At 38.2% G+C, this 13,240-nt stretch overlaps 1 protein-coding gene across 1 annotated transcript in view; it reads right to left on the bottom strand.

Moving 5' to 3' along the window:
• The window catches only part of LOC126358741 (DNA repair protein RAD51 homolog 1), an 81,379-nt gene that overhangs the window by 10,974 nt on the left and 57,165 nt on the right, over positions 1 to 13,240 (bottom strand). The window contains exons 5-6 of the mRNA XM_050007574.1: positions 11,200 to 11,329; positions 6,888 to 7,009 (exon numbers count right to left, since the gene is read on the bottom strand). Of these exons, the coding sequence (XP_049863531.1) occupies positions 6,888 to 7,009; positions 11,200 to 11,329 (252 nt within the window). The remainder of the gene's footprint in view (positions 1 to 6,887; positions 7,010 to 11,199; positions 11,330 to 13,240) is intronic.

Raw genomic sequence — 13,240 nt, forward strand, 5'->3', positions numbered from 1 at the left:
TTGGCGGGAAGAATACATCTAGCACAGACTGCAAAGCAGTCATTGAAATGAAGGATGTCATGTTTGGCAGCATGCTCAGCAACAGGGTGGTTCACTTATTTCTTTGCCACAGTTTGTCGGTGACCATACACACGGACAAGTAACTTGTTGGTTGTCATGCCCACATAGAATGCAGCACAGTGGTTGCAGCTTAGCTTGTAGATCACATGACTAGTATCACAGGTAGCCCTGCCATTGATGGGATAGGCGATGTTTGTGACCGGACTGGAGTAGGTGGTGGTAGTAGTGGAAGGATGTATGGGACAGGCCTCGCATGTAGGTCTATTACAGGTTTATGAGCCATGAGGTAAGGGGTTGGGAGCAGGGCTTGTATAGGGATGGACGAATATATTGTGTAGGTTCAGTGGACAGCAGAATATCACTGTGGGAGTGGTGGGAAGGATAGTGGGCAGGACATTTCTGATTTCAGGGCACGACAAGAGGTAGTCGAAACCATGGTGGAGAATGGCATTGAATTTATTTATATTAAAAAAGAAATTATTGAAGATGCAAAAATTGATCAAGGGAAACGTTTTGAGAATGGACGCACAATGTCTCAATACAGTTTGCCGGAAGCATTAGTTTTGGATATCAGCAAAGAATTTAAAACATTTAACAATTGAAAAAGTCTGTATTACGCCTTGGGAACCACAGTGAGTCCCAAAAAAGGCTTGGGAACCTGCTAGATATTCGCTTTCCGGCTTGGGAACCTGCTAGACGCCCACTTTCAGGTTTGGGAACCTGCAGTAAAGAAACCCACCCCTGGCTGACCATGCATGGCTATTGCGCTTGGCCCCCTTGGTGATGGGATTACCGGTCTTGAGATTGGTAGTGGCATAGTCACCATAGACCAACGCAAGGATTTTCCGAATTACCACAAATGTCAATAGTTTAGGCAAATTTTTTGCACCTTACCCAATGAGACGCCAAAATGAAAATAAGTTCTCTAATAGAATGAAATGTGCTCTGCTGAATGGTGTACATGAATGTAATGTGGTAGGTGTCCATTTTGAGATGCATGACTTTGAACACGGGTATATTTTGATACATTAATATTTTTTGAGCAAATTTACAGGATGATAGCACAGTAATTAAGCAAACAAAACAGGCCAAAATTTGTGATATACTAAACACCCAGACAGACAGTAGTTTGGCAAAAGACCAGGTCCATAGCGCACTTTCTCCACTACTAATGCCTCATTAAACTATGGGGCAAATTTCTCGCAACATGATTTGTTGCCCACTTTGAACTGAGATTATTCCAAATGCATTGCTTTCTGAACTCTACTTGCAACATTTGTGTGTAGAGCACACAAATTTGTACCACTATACCCAGAGGCAAGAGTCTAACTGTTTTACATTAGGAACAATGGAATGCCAAACTTCACGATTTCTTCACGACTTTTCGGTCTCTGTAAAAGTGGTCTTCACGAAAATGGCTCTAGCACATGAACCAAGTTACAGGTGAGTCTGAAACTTTGCAAAAGTTCATGTAGGGCCCTCAGGTATATCCTGTACAAATTTCATCAAAATTGAAGATCACCTTCTAAACTGGGACACTTGACAAGGAATGACCCAAAAGTTTCTTCATCGATAGAAATGAATATTTGTTGGCAGGATTAGCCAGATTCATTCAAGTTAAAAGCTGCTTCAGTGGGTATCCATTTTCAGTCACAAATTGATTCTATTTAATTTTATATTATTCTGCTGAGATTTCATCTGACACAGTTGCATCATATTGCTGTTTCAAATCACGAAAGCAAAACTGAAGTTTGAAGTCCTCAATACAACTTGAAGTCACAGAGAGATTTATCTTTAATTTCAGCTGCTGAATGAAGCATTGTTTCCTCAGCCATCAACTGAAACTTACTCTCATTAAGTTGTCTAATGTGCACCCCAGCAAATTCACCAAGTCCCTTAACATGATAAATGTCAGTGATATTCTCACCTTTCTCACAGTGTATCAAAATTTCTACTTCTTTCTTAATGAACTTCATTTTCATACACACTATTTCTCCTGGAGATATCCACATTCTATTACCCTTCATTCTGAAAATATATTTTGCACACAGGCTCCTGAGATCATGTTGTTGTTCTGGTCTTCAGTCCAGAGACTGGTATGATGCAGCTCTCCATGCTACTCTATCCTGTGCAAGCTTCTTCATTTCCAAGTACCTACTGCAACCTACATCCTTCTGAATCTGTTTAGTGTATTCATCTCTTGGTCTCCCTCTACGATTTTTACCCTCCATGCTGCCCTCCAATACTAAACTGGTGATCTCTTGATACCTCAGAATATGCCCTACCAACTGATCCCTTCTTCTAGTCAAGCTGTGCCACAAATTTCTCTTCTCTCCAATTCTATTCAGTACCTCCTTATTTGCTTTGTGATCTAACCATCGAATCTTCTGCATTCTTTTGTAACATCACATTTCGAAAGCTTCTATTCTCTTCTTGTCTAAACTATTTATCATCCACGTTTCACTTCCATATATGGTTACACTCCATACAAATACTTTCAGAAACGACTTCCTTACACTTAAATCTATACTCAATGTTAACAAACTTCTCTTCTTCAGAAATGCTTTCCTTGCCATTGCCAGTCTACATTTTATATCCTCTCTACTTCGACCAGCATCATTTAACCATACAGTAAAGCTGCATGCCCTCAGGAAAAATTACGGCTGTAGTTTCCACTTGCTTTCAGCCATTCGCAGTACCAGTACCAGCACAGCAAGGCCGTTTTGGTTAGTGTTACACGGCCAGATCAGCCAATCATCCGGACTGTTGCCCCTGCAACTACAGAAAAGGCTGTTGCCCCTCTTCAGGAATCACATGTTTGTCTGGCCTCTCAACAGATACCCCTCCTGAGATATGAAAAACTGGACAAATGTACATGTCGTTTGTGCTCACGGTAACTAACGACACAACTATTGTACTAACAATGCACTTTAAGGGGAGACAGTGGCAGAAATAATGAAAATTTTACAAAATTATTTTTATTTGCTTATTTGATAGTAAATATAATTAAAAATACTATCAAAATTTTTTCCGTGAAATTCGAACTACAAATGGCATAAAAAAATTAAAACACTAAGCAGTGTAATGCGCCAAGCCCGCTTTTCAATGTACCAAATGGAGGAAAAATTTTATTGCAGAATTTGGCATGCGAACTTAGAAAATATATCTTTAGAATGCTGTGATTTTTTGTATACATAACAGCAGTGTTGTAAAGAAGGCTGTGGAGCCATTTCCTGGTTCAATCAGTGTGGTATAGAAGGCTGTGGAGTGTTGTGAACTAGTTTTGTGCTGTTCAGTGGAATTCGAGTGACGCTTGATTTATTGTGCCATTCTTTGTGCAAGGTTGAATCTGTTGGTCCCTTTTTACAGCGCCTAGGCCTGGTAAAGTATTTAAAAAATATAGTAAATCCCATATTTCTAATATAAGGAGAAAAACTGACATTGAGGTTAGGGTTGGGCCTGCAAACATTAGCTTGTCTCCAAGTGCATCTAAAATAAAACTTGGGACAGGGATTGTGTCAGAAGAAACAAATCATGACAGAAACACAGGTTTCAGAATTGTGGATCTGGAAATTATGACAGAAGCACTTAGAAAAGCCTGCAAGTGCTCTGTTTGTGGAAGAAATGTGGATTTGGTTGTTGATGGAAAGAGAGAAGGTTTGGTTTGCACATTGCACATTTTGTGTCAAAACTGTGATGCTCACAGACCATTCAAGACATCAAAGGTCAGTAATAGAACCTATGAAGCCAATATGAGATTTGCTTATGGACTAAAATGTATAGGTGTTGGAAGAGATGGTGGAAACCTGTTATGTGGTATTATGAACATGGCTGGTCGTCCCCTAAAATTTTCTGGAATGAATACTGCTCTCCTCAATGCAGTTGCAGAAGTAAGTGAAGAGAGCATGAAAATGGCAGTCCTGGGGGCAATTCAAGAAAATTGTGAAGCAACTAATAGCAACAATATAGCAGTTTCCTGTGACAGTTCCTGGATGAAGAGGGGGCAATACTTCACTGCATGGAGTTTCAACAATCATTAGTGTCTACACTGGAAAAGTATTAGACTTAGAGGTGATGTCTAAATATTGTTCTGTATGCTCCTTGCACAAGAAATATATTGATGCAGATAGAGCAACAGAATGGCAAGAAGCCCATAAAGCTGTTTGTAGCAGAAATTATCCAGGCACCAGTGGTGGGATGGAAGCAGCAGGTATGAAATTCATTTTCCATAGATCTTTGCAAAAGTATGGAGTAAAATACGTACAGTATTTAGGAGATGGAGACTCGAATGCTTTCAAGAATGTAGTTGAAAGTCAGCCTTATGGAAAAGATTGCACTGTTGGGAAACTGGAGTGCTTAGGCCATATTCAGAAGACGATGGGTGGATGACTCCGACTACTTGTTGCATACAATAAAGGCAAGCTACTAGAGAATGGGAAGTCACTGGGAGGTAAAAAAAGACTAAAAAAGAGAACTGACAGCCTACAAGTCTATTATGGTGCTACAATTAGAAGTAACCTCACAAGCTTGGACAGTATGAGGAAAGCAGTATCGGCCATTTGGTTTCATTACTTGTCAACAGACACTACACCTCAACATGGCCTCTGTTCTAATGAATGGTGCCAATTTTTGAAAAGTAAGGAAAGTGGGGAAGTTTATACCCACAAAAATAAACTTCCTTATGAGGTTTCAATGGCCATTAAACCAACATTTAGAGCACTGGCTTCACCAGAACTGCAAGAAAAATGTCTGCATGGGAAAACACAGAACCCAAATGAAAGTTTCTGTGCTCTTATTTGGAAAAGATGTCCAAAGACTGTGTTCACTTCCAATTTGGCGGAGAAGATCTCTGCTTTGGTATCTGCAGCAGTGTTTAATGATGGGAATGTGGCAAGACTTAACATCCGCAGCAAGTTGGGCTTTACATCAGTCTTCACTGAGCAGATACTGCAGATCACCGATGAGTAAAGAATCGCGACGACGGAGACTTCAGTCTAGAACATACAAAAAATTGCTAGGCAAAGGAGCAGAGAAGCTAAAAGAGCTGTAGAGGATGAAGAGGAAGAAATGGAATATGGATAAGGGGCAGTTTTAGCTACGATATGACAGATTTGTTTTTCACATTTCATCCAAACTTTAAAATGATTTTTCTGCAACTTAAGGTTTTCTGCTTTCAAGAACACATATATCAGAAACTACTGGAAGGATTGCAATGAAATTTGGCACACCTATTCTTTTACTTTGAAGCAAATATTTAAGAGGAACAAAATTTTAATCAAAATATTATACACAGTTTTGTGGTTGATAATATATTGAAAAGTATGCTTGTAAAAAATGTTCGAATCCAAAATATCACAGAAAATAATAGCATTAATTTACAAAAAAGTTACTGCACTTAATTGTACACCTATTAGTGTAGATTATTTTACCATTAAAAAAAATAGCCAAATTTGCCTCAAAATATGAAAAAGTGTACCTTCAAATAATAATGCAATAAAAATTCCAAATTGTTATTAAAAATTCTGACTTTTTTAAAAAAAATCATATTAGATCTCTATACATAAGTGTGCAAAATTTCAATGAGACTGAACAAAAAATGGCAAAGATATGGATTTACAAAAATATCAGTGCAAGACTGCCACTGTCTCCCCTTAAACCTGAACTGCATGTAATCAGTGTAGAACTCTTCTTTTTTGCTCCAAAGGCACAGATGGGAATTACATATTTATGAATACTCCATATATTATCACTTATTTTGTTTATTTGGTAATGGTATCCTGAACCACATACAGCATTCTAAACTCTACAACATTATTTACAAAATAATTTTTATCCATTCTATTAGTAATATACAAGCAATGTCTAGAAAGTAAGTTCCATTGGCCAATTAAAACAACAAAAAATGTTATCAAATAAAGTACTTCACTCCAACCTGAAATACAAATCATTAACTATGTTTGAACATGTCACCTGTGTTAAGAGATCTGTCAACATGAGACACAAAATTGTTTTATCCAGTACCAAAGTTTGAAATTTCATACGATGACATGCAATTGACAACAGCATGTTTACAGGTTAGTCATTCTGCTCTCTCTTGCTAGCAAGGAAAACTTTCAGGTCCCAAAAAAAGAAAATCACACCAGGCAGTCATTTAAAAGGTTATCACATTCAACATACTAGTGAGATCATAACAGTTCTGCTCTTTTTGAATCATTGCTTGATGCACTCTTCTATTAATGACTGTGAGATCCAGAACAACATTTGTAAGGCCTTGTCAAACTTCTGTTCATCTGGCAGCATCTAGAAAATTGGTCTAAAATGCACATGGAGTCAATATGGTTATCTGTATGTTGGCCTTCATCATCTTTTCTTCAACACAGACTGATTCACCTATTACCACAATTTTTTCATACTGCATTCCACAGCATACATATTGTTCCATCCTTCAATGAACCACCTGACTCTCACCCATGCCATGAGCACTGTCTTTATAATTACACTTAAAACAATACAAACATACTGGTGATAGCACTAACAGATCCTATGCAGTCATCAGGATCTGTACAGCTTAATGCAATTGACAATGGATATAATGATCTTCTTGCATGTTATCACAACCCACAATTAAGTGTCTGCACTGTTGTCATCTCTCTCTAAGAGTTATGACCGCCTTGTGACTGCGGTGCAGTTGCACCTTAAATTGCCAATAAAACTTACTTTCTGATTGTTCTTTAATGTCAGACATAGTGTGACTTCAGCAAGTTAATTTCCATTCAAAAATAATCAATTAAACCTTCCTGTAGTTAGGTAATCTGTTTACAACTTACCTAGTGGTTGAAGCATGAGCCATGATGTTGCCACCAATAGGCTTCTTTGGATCAGCAGCAAATAAAGCAGCACCGTCAACTTGTGCTACAACCTGATTGGTTATAACAACAGCAACCCCAAACTGTGTAATAAAACAACAAGGTAACAATAAGCTTGGATTTTATCCATGATGGGTACACATTCATGGTTTTGTTAAATTTGAAATTTAGCTTTAAAGATAATGATAATAATAAATGGACAGCACAAATGTTAAATCTCTTATTAACATACTAATAACAACATGACTATCTAAACCAACAGGAGACAGAAAGTGACAAAAGCACTGTTTTTATAAGTGTGACTTTTTCCAGCAGCAGATTTTCTGTCAGTGCTTTAGAGAATACATTTACAGCCAGATAATCAGATAATTTTCTAGTACTGTAGAAAAGAATTAGTGCTGCTTCTACACTAGCTCCTGTGCTTAAACTCTTTCACTAAGGGGAGTTTCACAGCATTTAAAGCAAGCTGTCTCCCATATGCCAGTCCATTTGAGACTCAAGCTTTTTTATGTTTTTACTAGACTTGATTTCGGTGTTGCTTGATCGCAACATTACCAGTTAATCTTGCCAAACATTTGTCACTTATTGTAAACATAAAATATGGAGTTTGTACAGTACATAACCTTGTTGTCACGCTACTGCTAGAATCACAGTCCATAATTTTGTGTAATACCACAGAGGCTGTTTCACACAAATTTCGTGTAATTGCACTATATTATTTAAGGAGGAGGAGGAGGAGGAGGAGGAGGAGGAGATTAGTGTTTAACGTCCCGACAACAAGCTCGGGTGTGGGAAGGATAGGGAAGTAAATCAGCCATGCCCTTTCAAAGGAACCATCCTGGCATTTGCCTGAAGCGATTTAGGGAAATCACAGAAAATCTAAATCAGGATGACTGGAGACTGGATTGAACCGTTGTCCTCCCGAATGCGAGTCCAGTGTGCTAAGCACTGCGCCACCTCGCTCGGTTTATTTAAGGAAGATCAGTCCTTATTAAAAGCATGTGCTGGTACATTATACAAGCTAATCCTTGCATAGCTGAAAAAGTCACAAGATTAGCATGACAGTTAAAGAATTTACATCACCCACCTTACTGGATGAAGAAGATTTGATCTTGTCTGTTGCAGAGTTCATTTATTGATTTTGATGTACTTAGGGTCCTCTGGGTACTAAGTATTCATACCACAGTTGAGCTTGTAATATAAAGCTCATTAAATGCCGTCGGAGGAGAGAGGCTAAATTCAATTCAAAAGTGACAAGAACACATACAGCTACGTAACTGTATTGCCTTTCTTTGTGTATGCAGCTTACATTCTCTGAAGTACAGACTGACTATTATTTTCAGATTCACAACTGAAATGATTTCTACAATTGTGGGTGTAGTAAACTCAGTTATTATATTTCATCTCTGCACAAAGCATGACCATATTGAAGCTCCCATCTCACAACTGCTATTAAATGAAGTTCCATGGTGGATGTAGCTCTAGCCTTTAAATCGAGAAACAAAGAACAAATTAGACAAGAAATACAACTTCAGCATTTTACAGAGTCCAGCAATAGGGGGGAGGATAAAGAGGTAGAGTTCTGATTTGAACTCTCGCAGAACATTTTGTCGACAATTTTTCCACTATACATAATATCCTTCAGCCAAGAGGAAAACCACTGGATCAATGTAGGAAAATGAACTCTAACCCAAAAAAGCTAGAAAACCACGAGTTACCTTATTGATTTCAGGAACGTGCACGCGTGTGTGTACGTGTGTGTGTGTGTGTGTGTGTGTGTGTGTGTGTGTGTGTTTGGGAGGGGCAGTATACCACGGGATGCTGGAATCCTATGCTGTAAAAAAATATGGTTACATACATCCAGAACATAAGCAATGAGTTTTGTCATCTAACTACCTTCTTCAAAAAGCACCATCCAAGTACTGCTGTTAAAAACACATGAAAACAGATCACAATGTGCCTGACGTATCATACCTTAGGTTCCTTCCTAAAGGGAAAAAAAAGAAACACCAAATGCAGAGGTTGAGTGACACAGGCTAAAAAGCATCCTGTTATCATGAGAAGAGCAGGAGGCAAAGGTGAATGGAATCATTCTAGGGAGAGTAAAATGTCATAGATGGTACATTAATTATAACTGAGCCAATTTCAGTTTGGAGATGACAGGCAGAGTGAGAAATAAAACTAAATTAAAAGACAAAGAGAAAATGAAAAGTGAAAAGAATAATGCATTGTAATGAAGATATTAGGAAGGACACACACACATAATGGTAGGTGACAGTGATAATTAAATAATAAAATGAGACAAGATTATAACAAATGCCAATATGTCAGATGAAGGGGATGGGATTACACTAACAGTGGTAAACACAGGAAGTTGGAGGGATGATAGAACATGCTGGAGAGCAAGTTACAATCTACAAAATTTAGTGAAATTAGTGCTTGGTGAGAGGACCCAAATGTTCCTTGTAATATAACAAGCATTCAAACCTCTTGCGACATCCCGTAGAGCAAGCTCTACAATGGGGGAATGGGACACCACCAAAGCAGGTAGTTCTTTCTCCACTCATGTATTCTGCCAGTTTGGTGTTCATCCCTATGTAACAGAACATGCAGTGAAAACATACGCTGACATACTTTAATTAAAATAACTTTGTGATTGATGATTTAACAAGTTAACTCATAGCGGGCAGATGTCAGCCAATCTCTTGGGCTCCACCTGATCGCTGTGTTGTCTGTTTTGAAGGTACTTGCAGTGGGTGTCTTGTCAGGAGAAACAGGTTATACAATACGGAGGGTGGAGAGTAGCTGGCAATGCCATCCCCTGCTACAGACAGCTGTCAATCAAAAAAATTATTTTATGCAAACTACAAGCAACATGAGTAGCCCTGCTTTAATGCTGTCAGTTTTCCAGTGATGAGTCTGGGCAGGCAATAGCAGAAGTTACATGGAGCAGGTTTTACTGCAAGAATTATTGCAGGGGTAGGAATCCTGAACAAGAGAAAGTAATTTGAAAACGTCAAACAGTCGAAAAGGATCTTGCAATAATTACAGTCCAGGTGGTGTAAGAAGATCCCTGACAGCTTGCATCTCTGTTGCCAGCTTTTAGCTGCAAAGCTCAAATGGCTGCATGTGAAAACAACAGCCATTTATAGAGCTGTGACAACCTAAGGCACTGTCACAGAGACATTTACAAAATCGTGTTACATAACTGGTTGTGGCAGACACATGAAGCTGTCACATCTAGCCTACTGGAACTGTCGGGGATCAACTTAATGCTGACTCAACTGTAGGAATTCTCTGTCTGCTCACCTATTCTGCCAGTTTAGTGTTCATCCCTAAATAACAGAACATGCTATGAAAAAATGTGCTGATATACTTAAATTAAAATAACTTTGTGATTGATAAGCTGGAAAGTGATAGTCAATGGTGTGCCGATATCAGAGTTAGACACAAATGTCATCAAACTGTACAATATTCCTATACTGCAATTTATACGTCTCTAATTTATTATTTACTCTCTCACCTCCCCTCTCACAATGTGTGCAATCCCCCTCCACCAACTTTATTTATTTATTTATTTATTTACTTCTATTATTCTTTCCACTTTTCATTTTCTCTCTCCTTTTAACCCATCATTACTTCTAACTCTGTCCATTCTATGATCTCTGAACTGAAGTTTACACAGTGCTTATTAAATACTATTTCTGAATTGCCACACTGTTAAATTTTCCTTTGTGTCACAGATTGTTCTTCCAATGACCACCCACCCTTTTTCATCTGAATTTCTCAATATTTACTACTTCATCCCTCTTGAAGAAGCAACCTATTTTTCTAAACGCTAGAACTATTGCACTCTAATTTAGAACATTTTTATCAATACTAGTGTGACCTTAATCTCGTGCATGTAACTTCTTGTCGACCTTGCTGTCAACTTTTAACCTATTTTTGGAGTTTTCTAGAATGGCAAAAGTTAATCTTTATTATTTCTTTCTTTTATCTATTAGTTCAAGATTTTAGAATTAAATGTTTTGTCACAAATTTTACGTTCTGCTCACATCTATTAAATTCTGTTTCATGTTTCTTCAATCTTAATTTCTAAAAATGTAACAAACCTACACTACCATTTATGAAAACTGCAACACAAAGAATCATATCTATGATAGAGCTTTAGACTACAGACAGGGAGCATTGTGATACAGAAATTACAACAATGGTTACTTGCATTAAGTGCAAATCAACTAATTTCAGAGAAAAGTGAAGATCAACTGCATACCTCATCAGCAAGCCGTAACAACATACGCAGGAAACGTGCTAGGTGCATTTGCCTTGCCGAGAGCTCTCCTCGTCCTGAGTAATCGGTACGGTACAGGGCTGTGGCACTGTCCACAACCAAGAGAGCATACCTACAAAGAAAAAAAGAGAGAAAAAAAACAAAGGAACATTTCTCACAACACACTAGTGACAATACAGTTTTACAAATAAACCTGTTTCACACACAAAAGACAAATGAAACAAATAAGTTCTGGTATGCTGCAGCAAAATCTTGCATATCTTTTGGAAAGACTGACCAGAAGTAAAGTGCTGGGACCCTCATCATTTTCATACGGAGTTGTAAATAATGGAATGAGTAAAGGCCACAACTCACTGTGTAGATGAGGCATTGAATCACTGATAAGTGCATATCTGCTGCCAACTAGCTGTCACCTACTCTTCCCAAACGTCCCTCCTATTTGTTGCATACTTTCTCTCTTCTCCCCATTCAAGCTGCTGTGCTGGCACAATGTAGTCATCCAGGAAAATGCAGGTGTGTGTGTGTGTGTGTGTGTGTGTGTGTGTGTGTGTGTGTGTGTGTGTGTGTGTGTGTGTGTGTACTCTATTTGTTTGAAAGCTAACAATGTTCTCCGTCTTTTTCCATGTACCTGTTGACAGTGCCCAACAATTCAGTGAGTTTTTACTTTACTACTCCTATACCTGTATTCCACTATAGACTTTCCATCATAATACTAATACAGAAACTTCTTAGGAGTCTAAAGATGAATGTGCTGATGTTTATAATGACTTGACATGTACAGTATGATCCACCACCACAGCCAAAGAGAAATATTAAGGTAAGATGATAGAATAATTTCAGAATGCGGCTCACAAGAATGAAAGGAAATGCACCAAGGGCCAAAGAAATAAGCACAAGCTAAAGAAATAAGCACAAGCTAAAGAAGAGAACACTCAGGAAGCAGGTGCCTTAAAATCAGAAATTTGAGATTCCATACAACAAATCATGATCTGTCAGTTCAGCTAGTATAGAAGAATATAGAAAAATAAGGAAGCAAAAACAGGTTGAAGCAGATCAGTCAACTGGCAAATCTGATAGAACTATGGCCTAGGAGATTCATTAATGGGACAAATCAGTAGTGCTGAGCAAGAAATGCACAGTATAAAGCCAAAATGAAACTGGGGGGGGGGGGGGGGGGGGGGCGGAGGGAGTTAGGAGTGAAAGGCACACACTATAATTTTCAGCGTGATAGTCTTCATAGAAACATAAATAAGAGTTGTAAATAAAATAGAAATAAACTTCCACATGGGAAAAATATATTAAAAACAAAGATTCCAAGACTTACCAAGCGAGAAAGCGCCGGTAGACAGGCACAATAAAATAACACACAAACACACACACAAAATTACGAGCTTTCGCAACACATACACAGACACAAGCAGACATATATCTGTCTGCTTGTGTCTGTATATGTATATGTATGTGTGTGTGTGTGTGCGCGAGTATATACCTATCCTTTTTTCCCCCCCAAGGTAAGTTTTTCCGCTCCCGGGATTGGAATGGCTCCTTACCCTCTCCCTTAAAACCCACATCCTTTCATCTTTCCTTCTCCTTCCCTCTTTCCTGATGAAGCAACCGCCGGTTGCGAAAGCTCATAATTTTGTGTGTGTGTTATTTTATTGTGCCTGGCTACCGGCACTTTCCCGCTTGGTAAGTCTTGAAATCTTTGTTTTTAATATAAACATAAATAAGAAATGCACACATTTGGAAAGCAAGGTGAGACTATCCTGCTTGTTCTTATAGGCACAAGTCCTGATGTCAATATTATTTTTCCCTCTTTCTGATATATTTTTGTTAGTAATACACATACGAACTTTAATAAACATTCACAAAAACAATGGGTACAATAGTTACACAAAAAATCCAATTTCTTATTCAAGCAGGGATTCATAAAACTTTTATTACAAAGTAATATAACAGATTTTGTACTGAAAGCAGTTTGGTTTTATTTGGGATTCCAGTACACCCTATTATTCGTCACTGT

The sequence above is a fragment of the Schistocerca gregaria genome, chromosome 1 (genome assembly GCF_023897955.1).
Source record: "Schistocerca gregaria isolate iqSchGreg1 chromosome 1, iqSchGreg1.2, whole genome shotgun sequence".
NCBI lineage: Eukaryota > Metazoa > Arthropoda > Insecta > Orthoptera > Acrididae > Schistocerca > Schistocerca gregaria.